The sequence below is a fragment of the Typopeltis vanoorti genome, chromosome 14, assembly GCF_054136105.1.
Source record: "Typopeltis vanoorti isolate ZY-2024b chromosome 14, IOZ_Tvanoo_1.0, whole genome shotgun sequence".
Lineage (NCBI taxonomy): Eukaryota > Metazoa > Arthropoda > Arachnida > Uropygi > Thelyphonidae > Typopeltis > Typopeltis vanoorti.
The window spans coordinates 16567153-16590651 of record NC_143562.1 but is presented as its reverse complement, the minus strand read 5'-3'; the positions used below and the strand labels follow the sequence as shown (position 1 = coordinate 16590651).

Genomic DNA, 23499 nt, shown 5'->3' with positions numbered 1-23499 from the left:
GATCAGGGAACATTTTCCTGGATTCTAAACAAATTAAGTTTTAAGTCATTGCACCGATTAGAAATACACACTTGTAATTTTATTTTACTGCTCAGTATAAACACAAATATGTGTTAACACTAAGCCTTTTTTTGATCGATTCTTGAGATAGTCGATCTCTGACACGAGCAGGCGGGTTTTTCATCCTGCAAACTCAAGAAAATCAACCTTAGAACCCACACTATTTTTGACATTAAAAATATTGTGTTGGTGTTAGGGACCACGAGGTGGCAGCGTTTGTTGAGCTGTATCTTTACTGCGTGTTGCTTAATTAGTGATAGCCTTGGGGTAGCTATATCTGATGGGCTACCAGTGGAGATTGAACTATCCACTCAATCTCCAAAAGTGAAATAGGGCTAAAACGGCCTCGCCTACTCGTTTTATCCCTATACTGGAATAAAAAGGCATTAGCCGAGCATTAAATCAATATAGTTGCCATGCCTACATCAAAATTGTTTAATAACTCCACTGTAGTGGAGATGCAAAACACATTTCTCTTTATACTGAGTGGTCTGCAAATTTTGCAGGCAGAACCATGCTTTGGTATTGGTAATGAAGACCCTAATCCCAACATAAATAATTTCTCTAACATGATAACAGAATCTGTATCTGATCAATAGAGATGATAGTCTGATATTGGAAATGAAGATCAGAAAGTACCTGTAGGACAAGGCATAAGGCAGAAATTAAACATTTATGAAAGATTGGAGTGAATCTTTGAGAGGGAGAGATCATCACTTAACTGAATTTTCCCCTTCTAGATAGCATCAGGCAACTTTACAAAGGATTTCAGTGCACACCATTCCAAACATGTGTCCAGCATTCTATGGTTGGATGAATTTGGGACTTAATTGGTATTGGTGAGTAGTAGTGCCTTGGACAGAAAAGTGTACAGATTTTTTTGGACAGCTGCAGAATCTATGGCTGAGATGTGTTTGTCCTAGGAAAGGCTGCAGGTATAGGTCAATTCAAGAAGGGAAATCTGATCATGTTCGGATATCTAGGTAGTATTGAAAGTTAGGAGTAAGGAAGTGATATTCTTGAGAGAGAGAGATTAGACGGGACTGGAGGGCACACCACTATATGCAATTCCCTTCTTAATCCTCTAAACTACGACTACCATCAATGGGAGGAAGAGCATGGGCTAAAGTAAAGAGTCCTGAGGTACTCTGCATTGGTGGGAAAATCTGAGCAGAGGAAACCATTCATCATGACTGTGAGCAACAAGAAAGAAAGCTCGTGATCCAGTTGCATAGGATGAAAAGCAGACCATAGGATGGTAGTTTACTGAGCAGGGCCTCTATGCTAAACCAATGAAATTCCTTAGAAATCTTGAGAGTGACCATGAATTTCACCAAATGCTACATATAAGATCAGCTGCAGATCGAAAGTGACAAAATTCCCATTTTGCTGGTCACTAATTAACTGGTGAACTTCTAGGTGTTGCAGAAGTTTGCTGTTATCAGTTTCTTCATAGTTTTTGAGAGAACAAGTGAGAGTAATTGGACAGTAGTTTGCTAGCTGACTGTTATCACTCATTCTTTGGAATTGGCTAAATGTTGGTCTCTTTCTATGCTATAAGGTAGATGCCATTTGAATGGGATAGTTTGAGAAGCTAATATAGAATAGGTGTTAATTCCAAGACAAACGTTTTTAGCACAGTAGGTGGGATAACATCAGGATTAGATTCTTTGCATGTGTCTTAGTTATTAAGGATTCTTCTTATATCTTTCTGGCAGAAGACAATGAGAGTAGCATTGAGTGAGCAGTTCCTGATAGAGTTGGAGAAACTTTACCTTAGTCATCGCTGCAGGAATTGGAAGAGAAGAATGATGCCACATTGTTTTTCATGATAGTAGTCTAGTTCTATCTGGATGTGAATGGTAGAAATATCGATGGACAAAAGTTGTACTCAGTGGTCCTGGCAAGTGACTAGAAGGCTCACTTGCCATTTGAACAGGTAGTAAGTTTGTAGTGTTTGACCCTTCGACAATTTGATTTGAAAAGGCTTGATGACGATGTCCATTATGAGATAGTTAAATGTCGGATTGTGTGCTCAGCCTCTTTAACCAGAATTTTCTCTGAGAAAAAATTTCTGCATTCCAGGTGAAGGTGCATTCCTGGCAAGGATCAAAAAAATCCAAGTATCATTTGTATATAGAAGTTGACTAGTTGTGAAGATAATTCATGTGCAAACTTTGCTTACTTACACCTGGGTAAAGATTAAAACAGTAATATAATTTCTTGTTAAGTAATAAATTATCATCTCTGCTCTGACTAGCTGCCCTTGCACGATCCTGGATAAATCGTTAATTTTCAGAAACATCATTTAACATTAGATTATTTCATTATGTTGAAAAAAAAAACATTACAGATGCTTTCCTCAAAAATGAGCACTTGATATCAATTTTCTTTGATACGGAAAAAGCATGTAACAGCTTGGAGGACATATTGAAAGACATGTACAGCTTTGGTCTTAGAGGGAATCTCCCTGATTTCAAGTAAAATTATCTGAATTTTCTTCAAGTCCAATTGGGAACTACTGTCTAGTGATCCTTTTTCCAAGAGTCCCACGAACATCAGTCAGACCGCAAATAGCATGATACTTCAAAATAAATTCTTAATGCAACAAACTTCTGCTGTAAGCATGCTCTCTACGTAGATGAATTTTGCATCTTTTTTTTTTTTTTTTTTCATTCCTGTAGTATGAGGATCATACACAGTTGCAGCAAGCTACTGAAGACCTTTCCATCTGTGTGCACTTGATGCATAGTGTCCATTCTGCCGCAGAGCTAAAATTAGGACAAACAGTAATCCAGTTACAAGAGTTCCTGGTGCTCGTATTTGATTAAAAAAAAATAAAAAAAAACTCCTGTCTCACATATCAGTTGTGGGATAAATAACAGGGTGAGGTGAGCTTTCATTGCACTCATCTTCTATTTCCTGGGGTGCAGGCCATTGTTCTTTGCTTGTCCTCTCCCATGTGTTTATCTGCTCATGACTCTTGCTTCTGCCAAGACAGTGCTTTAGTGGTTGAATCCTGCTTCAGACTCATATAGCAGAATACTCTGATTTTCTACTGATATATGGACAGTTCAGAGTCATTCTCTAATGGGGTTTGCCGCCATCTTCAGATAAATCGTGTAATCGATTTATCTGAAAATCCATAAGTTTACATTTCTTGACATTAAACAGACACCCATTACTTTTGCCTATACTGACAACCTATTTAAATCATCCTGCAAGCTCTCCACATTGCCTTGATTAATTATTACTCTACCTAATATTGCACATTAGCAAACAATTGAATATTTTCTTTTGGATTTCCTGTATCATTTATATACAAATTAAACAGTAGGGGCCTAGCATGGAACCTTGCATCACACCACTAGGCCACCTACTTTCCTCTGGATTCTGCTCCTCCATATACTACTTTTTGGTATCTGTCCAGCAACCACCCTCTTATCCACATAATCAATGTCATATCTATTCCCATTTGTTCTGATTTGCATAAGGGGAAAAGCCCGCTAGAGGGCCAGACGGATGGTTGTGTTTTCAGAGAGCTCCCGAAAGCTAAGTACAATTTTGAGTAAAAATTAGAATATAGGTTAAAATCATAACGTAATATTGCCTAATTTTGGTAGCTTGTTGTGTCTGTGGGATTTTGGTGTGAATTATGTTGTTTAATTTAGTATATAACATTACGTTTCATAGATTTGAATATTGCACCAATGCGACGTAAGATAATGGCGTCCAAAAATATGACGCCATTGTACAAAAACTATAATGTGAGAGAGTTTGTCCAATGTGATGTGTGTGGGATGTATGCATTCCCGAATGAGGCTGGAATTTGGATTGAAAGTAATAGTGGTGGGAGAATGTGTAGAAAGTGTAAGCAAAGTGAGGAGTTGAAGTATGTGTCAGGTAGTGAGATAGTTATGGTTGAAGAAAACCAGAATTGCCAGAATGTGAGTGAAAATAGTGGCTTGATAGAGAATTGCGATGTACAAGATAGCAATGAGAGCGGTGATCTAAGAAAGAGTGAAAGCAACCATACTGAGAGAGAAAATGGTTTAAATGATAAAAATAATGAGGAATTATTTGTAGGAAGTGAGATTGCTAGGTTGCGCGCAGTGATACAAAATGCGCAGCGGCAATTAGAGCACCTGCAAAACTCTTTCCAGAGTGATTCGGATAACGTAAAAAAACAGTGCAAGAATGAGAGAGTTTCTGAAATGAAGGAAAGAGTGTTGTATGGTGACTCGTTATCAAGAGGGGTGATAGATGGCAGTGTAACTAAATCGTACTTACCGGGTGCGAAATTTAAGGATGTAAGTGAGAGTATTAGAGTGCAAAAACAGAGGGTGAAAGAATTAATAATTGTGGCGGGTACGAATGAATTGAAAGGTGATAAATTTTTTATGAGAGAGGACTTGAAAGTATTGTTAAAGGTAGCGAAAGAAAAGAGTGACAGAGTTAGAATGGTTAGTCTGTTGCCGCGGTATGACAGAGAGGAGTTTAGGAGGAGGGCCATAATTGCAAATGACATTATGCGTAGGTTATGCAGACGGTGTGATGTGGAATTCGTGGACGTGTGGAATGAGTTTGAAGGGCGAAAGGACTTATACAAGATGGATGGCCTGCATTTGAATGGACTTGGTGTGCGGAGACTGGAAAGAGTGTTGCTGAATGAAGTGAAAATGGATGTGCAAAACCAGGGAAACTAGAACTACCAAGGGGGGGGGGGGATGGATATGCAGACATCAGTGAGACAGATGAGTGTAAGAATGTATATAATGTACCCGAGCCAGCACTAAGGACAAAAAATGGGAATGGGTCATTTAGAATAACGCATCAACATAGGGGTGGGACTAAGGGATCACTGCATTTCATGTATACTAATGCCAGGAGTATTAGGAACAAGAAGGAAGAATTTTTGGCCTTGATTGGCTCTTCCTGGCCACAGGTTATTGGCATTAGTGAAACATGGCTGACGGAAGAAGATATCGTTAGGGGGGATAGAATGTGTAGGTTATAGTGTGTTTAGGAGGGACAGAGAGAATAAAATGGGGGGGGGGGACGGGTATTATTGATGATAGCTGATGAACTGCAGCCAAGGAGAATTGAAGTTGTATCGCAGGATAGTGAAAGGAGCTCATTTGAGGCTATTTGGTGTGAGATTGAGACTGGCAGAATAAAATATACAGTTGGGTGCTGCTATAGACCAGGTGATGGAATAGATGGTGGAGATAGTATGCATAGGGAAATTGATGAAATGAGTGGAAGGAGGGTAATTATTATGGGAGATTTCAACTATGGTAACATTGATTGGAAGGAGGAGAGGACACATGTGAGGAAGGAAAAGGATTTTATTCAATTATTAAGGGATAACTATCTGAGACAGCATGTAATTGAAAATACTAGGGGTGTGAGAGTGCTTGACCTGGTAATAGCATCTGAGAATTTGACTGTAATGAATATGACCATGTTGCCACCTATTGGTGAGAGTGATCATAAGGTCTTGACCTGGGAGGTGGCTAAAGGTGTGGAATTTTCAATTAAGACAGGGTATATGTGGAATTACCGTGCTGGCAAGTATGACAAGCTTAGGAGATTGCTTGGATCAGTGCCATGGCATGTACAACTGCAAAGGCTGGACGTCGATAGAGCATGGGAAGTGGTCAAGGAGCATTTACAGGAGGTAATGGCTGATTGTATACATAGGGTCCGAATAGTAAAACAAGTAGGGGTTAAATGGATGAATAACACCATTAAGCTTGAGCTGCAAAAAAAGAAACAACTGTGGAGGGAATTTAAAGAAAGGGGTGACCTGCAGGCACACGAACGGTATAAAGTGCAGGCCAGAAAGGTAACGAGTGTGGTAAAAAAAGCAAAAGCGGATTATGAAAGGAAACTAGCTTTGCAAGCAAAAGAGAATCCAAAACAGTTCTTTCAATATGCTGCAAGCAAGAAAAAAACTGTACACGGTAAAATGATTTTAAGGAATGACGATGGTAAGGAGGTCACTGAATCAGTCGATATAGTGGAGTTGCTGAGCGCGCACTTTGCAAAAGCATATCATCCAGGTGGTGTCATTGAAAAAATGAAGGAACCATTAGTTTATACGGGAATAGTGATGAATGAAGTGGAGGTGACTAGTCTATTACAGAACCTTAATGTGAACACATCTGTGGGATTGGATGGTATACCGGCACGGGTCTTGCATGAAGCGGCTAAAGAATTATCAGTGCCCTTGACCATGTTGTTTAATCTGAGTCTCATGTCTGGCTTAGTCCCGAAGGTTTGGAAAGAGGGGAAAATAGTTTCACTGCATAAAGGAGGATCCTCCAAGACTACGGTTGCAAATTACCGACCGATCAGCATATCAGGAGTCGTTGTCAAGGTCTTAGAGAAAGTAGTCAAGGGAAAAATATAGGAATGGATTGATGAAAACGAGATACTGTACAGGGAACAGCATGGCTTTGTGAAGGGTAGATCATGCTTCAGTAACTTGCTCAAGTTTTATAACAAGGTGACGGCTGAACTGGATAAGGGAAATGGGTTTACAGTGATACTGCTGGACCTGGCAAAGGCGTTTGACAGGATACCACATGGAATACTAATCCGTAAACTACAACATATGGGAATGGATATAGGGTTGGTGAGGTGGATAGGTGGTTGGTTGATGGAGAGATATCAAAGAGTAGTTTATTCAGGAGTAGAGTCCAAAAGACGGCCTGTGACTAGTGGTGTGCCGCAGGGTTCTGTTCTTGGACCACTGCTGTTTAATCTGTTCATTAACGATATAGGGAAGGATCTAAGTGGAACAATTCATTTGTTCGCTGATGATGCAAAGTTGGGTAGGGCAATAGTGAATGCAGAAGATGTCAAAGTCTTGCAGGATGACTTAGATAGATTGGAGTTCTGGGCTAAGGAGAATGGATGTCAATTTAATGTGACAAAATGTAGGGTTATGCATTTTGGGGTGAAAAGATTAGCAGCAGTATACCACATTGGTGGAACTGTACTCCAAGAGATTGATGAGGCCAGGGACTTGGGAGTGTTGGTGGATAGGGAGATGAAGTTTAGGGGGCACACTGCAAAAGTAGCCAAATCAGCTCATTAACTCACTTGGTTGTTGAAAAATACCTTGACGAGCAGAGACAAGCAAGTTATTGTACCTCTGTACCGAGCCTTGATAAGACCTCATCTCAACTACTGTGCCCAGATTTGGTCACCTCGGTTCCTTCTTGATGGGGAGGAGGTGGAGAGGATCCAGAGGCGAGTGACTAAGATGATAACAGGTCTATGGAATGAACCATATGAGAACAGGTTGAAGATTTGTGGGTTGCAGAAACTAGTTGATAGGCTGAGGAGGGGAGATATGATTGAGACATTCAAATTGCTAAAGGGATTCTATAGGATTAATTCAGAGGATATTTTTGAGATCAGGACTGGTGGTGGGAGAACTAGGGGACACCTATGGAAGCTGGGCAAGAGTGTGGTTAGCAGGGGTGTTAGAGCTGGGTTCTTTACTTTTTAGAGTGGTAAATGAGTGGAATAAGCTGCCAGAGTCTGTTGTGGGTGCTATGACGGTGAACGAGTTCAAGACAAGGTATGATAGATACTGTGAGAATGTAATCGCATAGTTGTGTGGACATGATGTTTAGGGCCTCCCTTGATGAGTCTAAGGACTCCTGGAGTCACCCGAAATAATAATAATAATAACAGAGTTCCATGTAGTATTTTGTCAAATGCCTTTGCAAAATCCAGGAGAATCATCTTGTAGCCATTTCCTTTATCCATCTCAGCTATCACTCTATTATAAAAAGTCGGTAAATTACTAAGGCATAACTAACCCTTCACAAAGCTATGTTGTCCATCATAGAGTATCATATTCTTGTCCATTCATTCCTGAATTCTCTTTTTGACCAATTTTTTTAAATTGGTCATTTAAAAAATTATAAACACCAAATGTGAATGGTCTTCTAAGACCATTCACATTTGGTGTTTTCTCAAATCCAGTAAGCCTTACATCAAACCTAGAAGTTTTGCTCAAATGTTTGCTTATGTTGGATTCTAAACCATGTTATGATCAAGGAAAATGACAGGCTGCAGACACTTCAGTTAGCTTAGTGTATCCCTTAAAATGCCACTTTGGCCTCTATAGAATTTCAAGCACTTTATAAGAAAGAAATTATATCCTAGTGGCAAACATGGAATAGAAATATTAACAATAACATTAAGCCTAAAATTAAACTATGTCAGTCAGTGGTGCACTCAAGATTTAATCTTGGGGGGGGGGGGGGGGAGTAGATGATTTGAGAATACATACTACTCATCACATACGACCTATGACTGAGCATCTGCAATAATCGCTAATTCATAAGTAGTATAGAAATAGAAGAGATGACAACACAAATAAATAATAAAAAATAATTTTAATTAGGAAAACATTTTTGGAATTTTTTTTTTTTCCTTTGGGGAGTGCCAGGGCCACTTGCCCCCCCCCGAGTGTGCCACTGATGTCAGTACAGTATGCAAAAGTTTTTTGACAGGAAATTGTTCTCCACAGAGGCTATACCATACACATCTCACCCCCTCCTTATTGAGGAGTGATGATGTGCCTATGTGTATTGTTAATTTGCAGTTGGTTCATCATAGTTCAGTAGACTGTCCCCCATTACTTTAACTAGCAAAGTGTTTTAACACTATTACCAATATATTTGAGCCTTATATACAGTTGGGCTGATCTTATCAGACTCATCAAATATATTTAATGTTTTTACATTTTAATCATTTTATATAAATTTCGATTTTTACACTCTTCAGAATTTTATTTATGTAGATATATATATAAAAAAAAGATTCATGTCATAATATAGCTAAACATCTACCTATATATAATTGGCTTAAGCCAAAATACAAAATGATGGTACATATAGAGAATTTCATGCCAACTGTGGCATTGCCCAGTTAAATGAGGGCCCTTGCTGTTTTCATCAGGGAACCAGAGTGAACAATGAAAAGTCAGCTAGTGGGCAATCGATCTGGTACTAAAGATAAGTGCCAGATAAACATAAGCACTTTATAACTAAAATTCCAAAGTCCTGATATCACTTTGGTCAATCATGTTTTGATCCTCTCTAGTGTTTTCATATCACAATGAAAACTAGGTGACCAAATCTGAGCACAATAGTCCATATATAAGAGGTTTGTCTGGGAAATTCTTGAACTTTTGAATTATCGTGCTGCATGCTTCATATGCTGCAATATAGTGTCACTCAACATTGGGAAATAGCCTAGCAAAAACCACAATGTGATATTTTGCTTAGTTATTGTGCTACGCCTATTTATGACAACGTGTTTTGTGCGCCTGGCAATTTTTTTTTTTTTGTTGTGCTTAAAACAAGTGCTTTTCATGATCAACAGATTTGTGTGAAAGTGGGAAAATCTTTCATGAAGACCTTTGAAATGTTTAAAACAGCATTTGGGAACGAGGCTTTAGACTGGAATAAAACATGAATAGTGGAAACATTTCAAAGATGGCCAAACTTTAGTTGACGATGATCTCTGTTCAGGACAGCTGTCAACATCAAAAATTGACGAAAATGGTGCAAAGGTGTGTGTGCGAAGTCATCCATTCTAACCACTGTTTAACTGTTCATGAGGTAGCTGAAGAAGTAAACATTTCTTTCAAAAACTGTCTGTCTGTCATGAGATTCTTACACAAAATTTTGGCATGCATTGCAGGCAAAATTTGTGCCTTCCCTTTTGACTGATGATCAAAAACAAATTTAAGTTGATGTGAGCCAAGAGCATTTTCATTTACAAGGATGAAAACTTTTTAAAAAGCATCATTACCCAGGCTGGGATGTGGGTTTACAACTATGATATTTAAACAAAAGCTCATTTGTCACGGTGGGTGTCAAAAGTGTCATCACTTTTGACCCAAAAAAAGCGAGATAAGTGCAGTCAAATGAAAAAGTGGTGATAACTTTTTTTTTAATCTGAGGATATTGTTCACCTTGAATTTTTTCTACAAGGCAAGACAGTGAACAAGGAGAATTAATGAAATGTCTTTGTGAGGCTATCAGAAAAAGAAAGGCCTGCTGCTTGAAGGGAAAACCAATAGGTGCTTCATTATGATAATGTGTCTACACACACATCATTACTAATCCGTCAATTTTTGGCAAAACACAAAGCCAGGCATTCCACAGCCTGCTTACTTGCCTGATCCCACACTAGCAGACTTTTTTTTTATTCCCTAAATTGAAATTGACATGCACTGTATATGAATCTTGATTGACTTAATAAAGAAAAAATTGCTAGCAGAACTGCACAGTATCCTGAAAGAAGTGTTCCAGAAATGTTTCAAAGGATGGAAACATGCTGGTAGTAATGTATACAAAGTGGAGGTGAGTACTTTGAAGGTGATAAGGCCGAATAGCTTCTGAGTTAGACCGGAAAATTTTTATTTAGAAAGTTCGAGAATTTCCCGGACAAACCTCATATGGTCTAATCAATGCCTTATATAGAAACACCACCACCACCACCACCACCCCTGCATGTCAGTGTACTTTTTTATCTTAGCAGCAGTATGATGTGCAGTCTTTGCAACAATTGCAATGCATCCTCGGAACTTCAGTCCACTGTCTACCATCACTCCAAGATGCCAAATCTCATCCACTTCCAGAAGTACAGCTCTGCCAATATAGTACGTAGCCTTATATCTCTGTATTCCAAATTATAACACCTTGCCTTTGTTAATTTTAAAACTGGAACCTCACTCATTTGTCCAAGCTAAAAGCCTATTCAAATCTTCCTGTAGAGAATTAACATCAGCACTACTCCTGCAATTTTACCTAACTTTGGATCATCGGCAGACATTTGAAGATTTCCAGTCAATCCACATGATATATCATTAACAAATAAGCTAAACAGTAGGGACCCAAGAACCAAACCCTGAGACATGCCACTGGTAATCTTAATTTTCTGAGACACTGCTCTATCATGCACAACTTACTAGTATCTTTCAATCCATCTAACCAATCTGTTATCTAATCCCGTCTTCTTAGCTCATACACTAATCTGTCATGTGGTAATCTATGCCTTTGCAAAGTCCAAGAAAATCACTGTATACGAGTCTCCCTTATACAACACATTCATCACCCCATCATAAAATGTAAGCAGATAGCTTAAACAAGACCTGCCTTTCACAAACCCATGTTGACTATAATAGAAAATCTTATGTTCATCAACCCAATTCTGTATTCTATTTCTAACTAATTTTTCCAACATATTGATCACAACTGCAGATATACAGACTGGTCTATGATTGGAAACTTTTGTTCTCGAACCATGCTTGTGGAGAGGTGTTATTTTGCCATCTTAGGACCCTTCCCCACTGCAAGACTTTCATTAAATAACCAGGTCAAGGGTAATGCTAGCTCTTTTGCACATTCTTTAAAAATATGTGGTGACATGTCATCCATATAAACAGCATTATTAACATCTAACCCAAACAACGCCTGATACACTTGATTCTTTCACATTTAATTCTCTTAATCCTTCCTTCCCTTCTACATGTTGCACAGCATTATTGCCACCACTATGATATACACTGATGAAGGGTTTGTTAAATAATACCACTATATCAATTGATATGGTTAATCTGCTACCATAACTATCCTCCAGTGTCAACCTGCATAATTATTTTTCCTCTTGCTTGCTGCATAGCAAAAAAATTCCCTTGGATTAGCTTTGACTTGACTGACCAATCTCTTCTCATATTCTACTTTTTTTTTTAACCATGCTTGTCAACTTTCTGGCCCACAGTTTATATTCTTCATGCATCTGTTTACTGCAAAGTGTCTTATACTTCCTCCATAACAACTTCTTTTGTAACACTGCTTGATTGATTCACTGTTTATCCATCTCCTACTCTTTTATTTGCTTAACTCTTGGCATGCAATTCTCAATAATGCAATAAAAAATATATTCAAAAAACAAAAGAGAAAAAAAAAATTAAATATCTAGATATTATTTGTATGAATACGCTTGTATAAAGTATACACTTAATATTAAACATGATTTCCGTTATCCAACTAACCATTGTTACATACAAAATCGTCTCGTCCAAATTGTTTAGCAAATATTTTAGCATTCAATATTAGACCATCTCTTGAGAATCCAGCACTTCCTTTTGTTAAGTGAACCATTGAAGCAGTACTTCATCAATGTTTGTGTGCACTTCCTAAATTTTTTTGTTTTGGTTATGTTGTTTTCCAGTGTTGATATATATGTAAACATCTTTATTCTTCCACAATGTTGATACTGTTGAAGAGAACAAAGAAAACCTTTTTATCCACTTCAACATTTTTTGCACCATGTTCTAACTCATGAATAATTGACTTTTTCACTAACTGAGAGACACTTTCTTTTAGTAGATATTTTTCCAACAGAAAGGTTAGTTTTCAACGGATTTTACAGCTGTGGCAGTGTTTGGGTAAAGTGAGGGGGCTGGAGGTTAGACACTGGAGAAGTAGGTAGAGCGAGAATTTGTATGGTATATCTGTGTAATATGTTTCTTATAAAAGTGAGCAGTTGTATGGGAATATGTGTAAATTAAAATCATTATGGCATTTTTGTTCATTACAGCCGTGATCTCATTGTTTCCATCCTCATTACAGCAAAGTTTGACTGTAGTTGAGAAATCATGGGGAACATACAAGGAAAAGGTATATGATGAAGCATTAAGAGAAAAGCTGTTCAAACCACTAGAGTTATATGGCATAAATGGGACATTATTTGAGCAACACATGATGTTGCTCAAATCAGTATTTGAGTTGGCAGTTAGAGTCGATGGAGGCACAGGAAAATGGTTTGGTGTTAAATCAGGCTTGCGGCAAGGGTGCACATTATTTCCACTGTTCATCATCATCTGAATGGATTGCATTATGAAAGAAAATATGAAAGAACATTAAACCTGATATCAGAATTGAAGATGTTAATCTCAGTTCTTTACTTTATGCAGATGCTGTTATACTCCTAAATAAATCCAGTGCACCTCCACCGAATTCCTTAACTTAATCAAATAACTGATATAATAACTTTTGTACAAAAGTTAACAATAAAAAGATGAAGACTGTGAAAATTGGCAGGAACATTATAAACATCAACTGAACTCTTGAATGGACTGCCTATAGAATAAGTGAAGCATTTCAGCTATTTAGGCTTATTTTTAATGAACATGTTAAAATAAAAATCTAAATAGAACAGAATTAACAAAGCTGGTATGGTAGGAAATCAGCTGGATAAATTTACATGAAATAAGAAAGAAATTAGTCAAAACACTAAACTAGTTATATACAATATGAGGTTCATACTAGTTTTAACTTGTGGATCTGAGAGCTGGGTTCAAAATAAAACACTTGATCAAAGAATGGAGACCACATATATAAGAGCTCTGAGAAAGGTTAGGGGAGTCAACAGGGGGGCAACAGTGGCAGAGTTATATTAAAAATGAAAATATTAGGAAAGAACTTGACATTGGTAGCATTTAGGAGTGTGTCGACAGAGCTAACCTCATGTATTATTGTCACATAGACAGAATGGGAGAGGAAATGCAAAACAAATGTTTTTGCCAGGATAGATAGAAGCAAAAAAAAGGCATCCAGAAGAACACCAAATTCTAGGTGGATTGTTGATAGGAAGTTATGATGATGATCTCTCTCTCTCTCTCTTTCACACACACACACACACACACACACACACACACACACACACACACACACACACACACACACACACACACACACACACACACACACCACACAAACACACACACCACACAAACACACACACACACACACACACACACACACACACACACACACACACACACACACACACACACACACACACACACACACACACACCACACAAACACACACACACACACACACACAGAGAGAGAGTTAACCCTTGAACAACACTGGTTTGAACTTTGCAGATCCACTTATATGTGGATTTTTTTCCATTGTATTCTACAATTAATTGCATTGGACCAATTAAGATGAGTGCTGATGTGCTATGCACCGTTAAAACTTTTGTGCCTCAATAAAAATGCAATCATACGGTCAAATTGATGTGAATTTTGTAGCATGGGTTGCATAAGCCACACGATAGCACACCCAACCAAAATGGGCATGTGACACCACTGAGATACACCCAGCTATAGCAGCATCATCCAACTATACATTTTGTCATGTTAATCTCTATCTCACCAAACAACCTCAAATTCCTTGTCTGTATTACTCATACCACAAACTATTCATGTCTCTACTCTGGTTGGATTTAATCCCTCTGCAATCATTAGCAATACTTCCTCACCCTTTCTATCCTGTCTGTCCTTCCTGAATACACTTTATCCTTGCATTCTATTCCTGTAAGGATATCTCACTAATACCAATAATATTTAGTCTCAGTTTATTTATCAACAATGCTAAAATTTCAGCATCTTAATTCTTAACACTTCTAGTATTAGCAAACATGCATGACACCCATCCATCCAGTTGATGCATATTCAAGTAACTCAATAAAACTTAACTGGTTCCACTAAGTAGCCTGAGTTGATTCATTAACCAAATTCCATATTCCACTGCCATAATCATTACTTTTCTTATACACCAGAAATTAGTACTACCTTTCTCAGGTCATTTCTTTTGTGCTATCATTCTTTCTCAAACTCTTTTTATCATAACAGTCCTAAATTCTCATGCAGTCACTCTCTGATGCCTATTTTTGCTCTTTCACAGAACAATTCCAAAAGTACATATCACTCCTGTCATCAGAAACCTTAATACAAACATAATATAGCATAATTTCTCCTATTTATATGCATTGTAGCATTAGGAATTTTAAAACCAACTGAGCTACAGAAATGGAGCTTCTGTAGCTCAGTTGGTTTTGACAGTAGTACCCTTTGGTTTCAAAGACCTGGGTTTTAATCCCATCTAGGATGCTAAGAATCTTTAGTAGGGCTTTTCAGCTGAGGGTGAGTTAGCCAGTCTCATACAGAGGTGGCTGGATTTTTTATCCTGCAAAACAGATAAATCAGCCATAAGAATACACGTAATTAACAGACAATACACTGGCTTGATAGCCTGAATTGCTTCGGGCATAACTCCTAAACATTTCCTGATACTAATCTTCCTGGGTCTAACTACCATGTGATATTCTTGGACTAACATTTTATAATGTTAGTCTTTGGACTTCCTAGAAGTATAGCGGCTCTTCTTGGTGGTAGGTTTTTACCTGTCAATGAGTGGAGCCACCACTAAGTGTCCTGTCCTGGAGTGATCCTTTCAGGGTCACTTACTAAGATTTAAGGTGATCTTTTAGATCACTCAGAGTTTTTGGAGAGGAATTCCCCACAGTTTAACAGAATACTTACTAATGGGAATGTGCTGAATATCCAGTTTTCCTTTAGTTTTCTGCCAATTTGACATTTTTTTCAAATATTCGGTTGGCTGAAGCAAACAAAATTCATTATGAGTCATAAAGAACACAACCAGTTGGGACAAGCTTCCCCCATTTTGCACAGCCATCCGCATACAAAGGCTTGTTGTTTGCAATAGATATTGTCTTAAAAGTTTCTGTTTGCTGATGAATAATTGGATTTTTCCAAGAGAGAGCTTATTCAAATATTAATAAAGATAAACATAGACATTGAAACACTAAGATTTTGTATTTGGTCAGCCAAATGCAATCAATCAGGAAAGGCCTCCTCTATTTAATTTTAAAATCTTAAATTTTAAAGACATTGGATTTTGGCAATGAGGAGAACTTATTAAAATATTAACACAGAGAAAAACATAGACTTTGAAACACTAAGATTTGTTTCAAACTACTATTAGAATACAAGTGCAGTGATGATGATGATGACCATATCTTCAGTACCAGCTTGCAGATTTACAAGAAACCTGAAGAAATTATAATATGATTATAAATTAGTAAAACAAAAATAATGAAAATTGGAAGATACCGAGAAAATATACAGATAACACTTAATCAGGAAATCATAGAACAAGTTAATGGTTTTAATTACCTAGGAGCATACTTGACTTTGAATTTAAATGACATAGCAACAATAAAACACAGACTCCCCATAGCATATTTGTGATGAATAAACTTAATGAAATTTGGAAAAACAGAAAAATTCCTACAACTCGAAAAATATTATATGAAAATATAATACTATCAACAGCTCTCTATGGGGCAGAAACTTGGACCTTAAAAAAAAGAAGCAAAAAGAAAACTGTTGGCTTTTGAAATGAAATACTTAAGGAAAATAAATGAACTCAGTGAACAGGACATAAGACTAATGCACATGTGCTGCAAGATTTGAATATCCCTAACTCAACAATACTTAACACAGTTACAAAGCATCAATTCCATTGGTTTTGTCACTCTCTACAGTGATGCTTCATGGTTGATACTGATGGGCAGATAAGGCAGTGTATCAAAATTTATACAGAATCACACCATCATTTCTGTTACAGTTCAATGGATTTTGTAACACATGAGCTGCTTCTAGGAACAGTCTGTGTTTAAACCTGTGTAGTAGCTTTGCTTTTAGCATTATTTATTTATATTCTTTGTTATTTTGTTTTACTTCCTTTTTTTAATTCTGTAATGTTAAATTTGAATTTGCTACTACTATGGTATGTTCTCTTCTAGTTAAATAATTTCATAATATAAATTGAAGGATGTCATTATATATATATATATATATATATATATTTATTTATTTTATTTTTAAATATGTAGAAATAAATCTGACTGAAGCAAAAGGAAGGAGGCTGCCTGTCCATTTACGTTTAGGCCTTCCTGTGAAACAGCACCTTAGTAGTGGACATTCACCTCTGTCTGATTCTGAGAGCAGGGGAATTAAGAGAAAAATTAGTGACTGTGATGTTTCTTCCAAAAGCTCTTCTCATTCTTCTCCATTCAAAGACACTAAAGATAGTCATTCAAAAGTCAGCAGATCACAAAAAAAGACTGAAAAACCTCTTCATAAAAGGTATCAGAGTGTTTCAAAGCGATCTAATGGTAGCGACTACTCAGTTTCCAGAAAAAAATCACGGTCCTAAAGATGCGAGTCAGGTAACTAGCTTCTCACAAGTTGTTCCACCATTTGTATACTGTATATAGCATTATATACTGTATATGTGTAGATAATAATTTTGAGTGCCTCTGTTATGGCTCGGGTTTTTTTTTATTTTTATTATTTTTTTATTTTTAAGAAACTAAATTTTAGAAATATTTATGAAGTGATTCATATACATTTAATATATTTATAATCATCAGTTTTAATAGGTGCCTTATTCTAAAGCATTTCTAGTCTATTTTATATTATAGTTTATTTTTTACCATGAGATGTATAAATCCTACATAATTTACTTGCCTTCCTGGTTACGTCCATGAATACTGAAAATCAACTTTTTAAAGTTAAATGTAGAAAATTATCTGAGTTTTGTAATAATATTTGTTTTGTCTTTGATCGCAATTACCTTTTGAGAAGTTTTTTTTTCCCTTCTCAAAAACTCTTTTTGTTTGTTTAGTGCTTTTAAATTTTGATTATTTTCCCCTCTAAATATTATTTCAAATTGCAGATGGTGAAGTCTATAATTGCTGGATTATTTTTAGTTATTTATTATTCATTATTATTTTTTTTTTTTTTTTTTTTTTTTTTTTGAGGGTGTGATATATTTAAGAAATATGCAAGATACTTCACATTCTTGTATGGCATTGATTGCCTTAGTTAAAATTTTCAAAAAACAATTTAAAAAAAAAAAAAAGATTGCTTTTTTTTTTTTTGGATGTAGGTTTAATGTTGTAAGCTTACTCTTATTCTTGTTAACTGTATATATCATTTTTAACAATGTGCTATTAATACAGTGAGTTGGTGATCGGCCAGTTCTTATCTCTTTTTTTTTTTTTTTGCTAATCTTATTGAAAATTCTCCTAAATATAAAATTACAGCAAATAGGGTTTTTTTTTTTTTTTTTTTTTAACCCCCTTAACATACAAAGACGTCTGTGACACATCTTTTGTTTATTGCAACAAAATTGATTTTGAATTCTGGTTTCACTATATAAATACAACCGAATATAGATGCTAGACAATCTTGTGCCTATTTCCTTTCAGCCGAGAAAAGTTGCCAACGGCGTGTATCGGCTGTTTCGTTTGCACAAATTCATCATTATTTTTCAAATGATGAATTTGATCCAGCAAATCACCCTCGCCCAAAAAATTGACAGAAAAACGACCGCTTTCTGATTTTTAATTGGTACGTTAAGGGGTTAACATTATAATTGATAGAACAATGCCAAACTGTTATTACAGATTTTGTTGGTTTTAAATTTGCTGTAATGTTTATTCTAGATCACAATTTGCAGTGTTCTTATGTTTTACAAAATTAAATAAGTTTTATATTTACATAACATCTTACACAAAAAATAAAGCTATCCACATGGATAGAGCTAACAATAAATCACATAAAAATGAATGTTTTAATATGTGCTAATTTTTATGAGATTTGTAATTAAAATAATGACTCAATTAATTGGCCACATTGTTAGGTCGCATAAAAATTTGTAATTTAAATGAAACAGTAGGATAGTCTTGATCTTTTTACATATTACATAATCATAATAGTTTTGTTTTACATGTTACTGTCTCACATCACATTATATATATATATATATATATATATATATATATAATATATGAGAATATTTTAAATATTTAAAAAATATATATAAATTTGGTATGTGCATTTTCTGCATTTTACGTGGGATTGATATTTTGGTTTTATAATTTGCACATTCAGAAATGAACCCCTGCTTTAAACATTTTGTGGGATTTGTTTTATAACTTCTGTAGTTTTTAGCTGAATTTCATAGTTGTCATTAGCTTATTTGATAACAGATATCACATATTATGTGCATTTACTAGTTCAGTGTAATAGGTGCTTTTTTAGACATTTTGAGATTATGCCAGTCTGGTCTTGTTCTTTATCTGTTATTTGTAAGTAAAGTTTTTAATTACTTGTCCTATCTAGGCTGAGGCTGCTCTTATTATAATAGCAAATTTGTAACAAAACTGAGTAATCTTTAAACTATGTTTTAATCACTTTTTATAAAAAAAAATGTACAGTTCAGATAATTTTTTTAGTGCCCATGTGATAGAAAGGGAAAAAAAGATTTATTTTGAATAATTCATTGGTTCTTGAAATCATACTTACTTGACTCTCATCTGACTTTATTGCACATTTTAGTCTAGAAGTTTAATTTTTAATATCCTCAGAGCTTAATTTAAATTTGTTAATAGCTGCATGGAATGCAATCATGCTGAAATGCTTTTTTTTTTTCGGATTGGAGTATAATTTTAAATTATTTTATTTTAGTCTATGTTTATCTATAATCAGACACAAAGCAATTATTTTTCACTATCTTATTGTTGTTTTATTACAAAATAATGAAATATGTCAGGAAGTGCATAAATTGGAAGCAGAAAATTTTATTAGTAGTTCAGATAACAGTTAAGAAACTTTCCACTTCATTGCTAGTTAAAGGAGCTGTATATATTGGCTGCTATATTGACCCTGCTTACCAGTGCTTTATATAATTTGTATCACTACATGGCTTAGATTGATATTATTGAATAAAATGTAGTTTTTAAGCATAATCCATATTTCCTTTCAAATCAGCTGTGAATATATAGTTGTGAAGTTTAAAGATTACGACTGGACAAATTCACATCCTTTCCCATTCGGTATTTCAACTTTAACTGCTATTTTATCTCCAACTATAATCAATATATTGTAGGAATTCATTTAACATGTACATTCCTCTGCTGCCAAAGCAATATAGTAAAATTTTCAGTAAAGTAGCCAATATGTATAGTATTATTTTATTTTGTGTAAAGCCATACATTTGTATGTATATGTATATAGCATTTGTAGTTTTATCATATTTAACGTGAAATGCTGACAACGGCAAAAGTATTCGTATGTTTTATGAACATGGAAAATTCTATTGAGTATTGGTTTGATTACTTCATAAATATAATCAGTTCATTGAGAGTTCTTGTATTATTCCTGTGAAATTATGTGGTTCTTTGAGGAAAGACCAAATAATCTATCTCCAAGTTTAGAAATTGATATGAATTCAGCTCTCAAAAATATGTATCTGAAATTTATTTTTAAACTTCAAAGAACATAATTTTTTCCGCATTTGTGTTACATGCATATGCTGAATATTGGATAAATGGGATATTCTGTGAAGATTTTATTGAAGGCAAATTATTAACTGAGAGGGATATATATCACAGAGATATTCATTATTCTGGTAAATATTTTAGTTTATTAGTAATTCTTCTCATACGTATCTAATTAATTAGTTTGACTCCTTAGTCTTAGCTGTTGCCATATATCAGAATTTAGCCATGAACAGTAGAAAATTGAATTGCAACTGTATTATCTACTTTATAATGCTATCCATTCTTGCTGACTTGTTAGTTCAAGGAAGTTTGTATTACTCGTCTGTCTTTGAATGTATCCTCACACCAAAACTGAAGAATATAATAAAACTTAAAGACTAGATACCTCTAGGCATGAGAAGCTTTACCTTTTTGATTACCAGTTCCCAAATATTAACATTTCAGTTTCATATCAGGATGATTTTGTTATTTAAAAAAGAAATTCCCATAGTAATGACTCCTTAGTAAACAAAGTGTAGAAATAGAAACTGAACATCTAGCCACTAGTATATTTGATTAAAGGGACCCAAAAGTTAAGCACAAAAACTGCATTATTTTCCATTGAATTTAGATTTTCTCACCAAGAGAGGATTTCTTATCTTGAGGTAATCTCTATTTTCTTAACCAAAAAAATTTTGTAACTTCATCTTATCAAGATATTTGAATGTTCATTATACCAACAAGGCAGTCATGCCTTTGGTCTTTTGCCAAAGCCATTGGTCTTAACTTCTGTTCATCACTGCTCCCACCAGTTACACTCAGATGGTTTTATTGCATCATCACCCACAGAAAAAACCAACCTCCTGGCTTCTTACTTCTCTAATTCCTGTATGGTTGACCCTGGCAAATACTCCTCAATCATTTCAGACACTCACCACAGGATGTCCTCTTTGACTTTTTGCTAGAAGAAATAAGAACAATTTTATCCAAATTAGATACAAAAAAAAAAAAAGAAGAAGAAATCTCCTGGCCCTGTTGGCATTTCTCCAATTGTCCTAAAGGTGTGCACCAGAATTAATTCCCATCTTGTTCAGCTTTTTTTGCACCTTTCATATTACACTTGAATCTGTACTGCAGCATGATAATTAGCCCACATATGACCTATTCCTAAGAAAGGTGACAAATCCTTCCCATCCAGCTACTGACCAATTTCTCTTACTTCAGCTCTAAAAAGTAATGAAGAGAAAGATCAATGTTTAACTCTTATGCTACCTTGAAAGCACTCAACTAATAAATATTCATCATTATGGATTCTTCCACTGTCATTCAACACGGGATCAACTTATATCACTCATCTCTGGACTTACATCATGGAAAAATTTGGCAAATGTCATGTGGTTGTCCTTGATATCTCCAAGGCTTTTGATTAGGTCTGTGCAAAGGTCTATTAAGTAAACTCCCATAATTTTGTCGCCCCCCGATTTCCGCAACTGAGTTGCTAGCTTTCTGACTGAACATGCTATATGCGATGGTTGAGGGATCTTTAGCCTCTGACTATGCAACCAACATTGTGGTTCTGTAGGGTTCTGTTCTCTCACCCATCCTCTTCCTTCTACATATCAGTGTGACATACTCCATTTGGCTACAAACTCAGTACACCGTTTACTGATGAAAGCAACTGCAGTCTTCCTTCTCATTCAACAAATCACTTCCTACACAGATCATTGCAACCTCCATAACAACAACTTCTACTTTCCTAAATTCTGATCTCCACACCATTTGGAGATTAGAATGTATTTGGGGTTTGGACATTCTGGTCAGTTTCATTGTTAGCAAAACACACTCCTGCCTTATCTCCCATAAAGCAGAACATTTTCTTACTTTTAGCAATATCCATATTTCTATATAAGATGAGATTTCTCTTCTTGGGATTACTCCATCATCAAACCTCGCTTGACATAAGCATGTTTCAACTATTGCTTTCTCAGCATCCAAAAAAAATCAGATTTCTTTTTCACTGAAGGCATTACTTTCCCCTTTTCATATACTTTTACCTTTGAAGATATTAACCCTATAGAAATTGCAAATCTTCCAGCCCATTGAATGCTGTTTTCACATCTGGATATTGTGTCTCTGAGAGAACTGTTAAGGCTCTCTTCTGTATTGAATTAGGTTGATTAATGACCTATCTCTCATCATTTCACTCCACCCACTCTTATAGAGACATCTGATTTCTGCTGCTTGCATTTTCTATAAATCTGCTGTTTTCTATAAATTCAATAATTCCTCTGTCCTCTTAAATCTGTTGAAACACAGCAACTACTCAACACCTCACCACTACCACCGCAGTTCAGTTCTAAACTTACAGAACAAATTTCTCCTCCTCTTTGTTTATTTCTTATACTGCTCTTCTGTGGAACAGTTCCCATCTTATGTGTTTCCCATGGAATACAATCCACAGCTCTTCAAACTAAGTGTAAGTTCCTCTTCACCCATCCACAGTACTAATGTATTGTGAGTTACTCAATCTCTTGTGTATATGGAATTATCATTAAAAAAATTTAAAAAAAGTCAGTGTAATGATAAACAATAGGTACAAGACATGTATAAGAAATGTCTACCCACAGAGGAGCTCAAGCAGTCAAATTTCTGTCAAATCTAAATATATGAAAACAGTATGCAGAAAAAGATAAAGCAGAGAATACAATATTCAATCTCTCTTATATCTAAGAGAAACACACAAAGCAAATGGATTCAAATCAAAATATTATTACTCATTGTGCAGAAGAAATCCTTCACTTCACAAATAGTAGAAAGAGATAGAAACAAATGGTTCGATAGCATGAGATGAAGTTAAAAATGCTATTGAACTCATCACTAGAAAATACTGAAACTATAGAACCTGCCGGAAAAAACTAGTAAAATACTGCATTGAGAGAAAAGGCTGGTAGGGAAAAAATTAATTGTAGAAACTGAAAATAATACAAATAACTTGGAGGTTCTTCAGATGCAGTGGGATATTTAAAAGAGGATATACACCACAAACTTGGATACTGACTGACAACCAAGGAAAAAAATATTGAGGCATTCAAACAGTATTTTGAGAGAGACTACTAAAATCACCACCACCAGATGAAAACCTTACACCCATATATATACAATGTTTAGAAGAAAAGGAAGGAATCATGCTAA

The 23499-nt window shown here is 35.6% G+C and overlaps 1 protein-coding gene across 1 annotated transcript in view; it reads left to right on the top strand.

Annotated features, from left to right (window-relative positions):
- Window positions 1-23499, top strand: part of LOC150099261 (uncharacterized) — a 206809-nt gene that overhangs the window by 151908 nt on the left and 31402 nt on the right. Inside the window, exon 7 of the mRNA XM_090403640.1 lies at window positions 16873-17208. Within this exon, the coding sequence (XP_090259766.1) occupies window positions 16873-17195 (323 nt within the window). The 3' untranslated portion in view covers window positions 17196-17208. The remainder of the gene's footprint in view (window positions 1-16872; window positions 17209-23499) is intronic.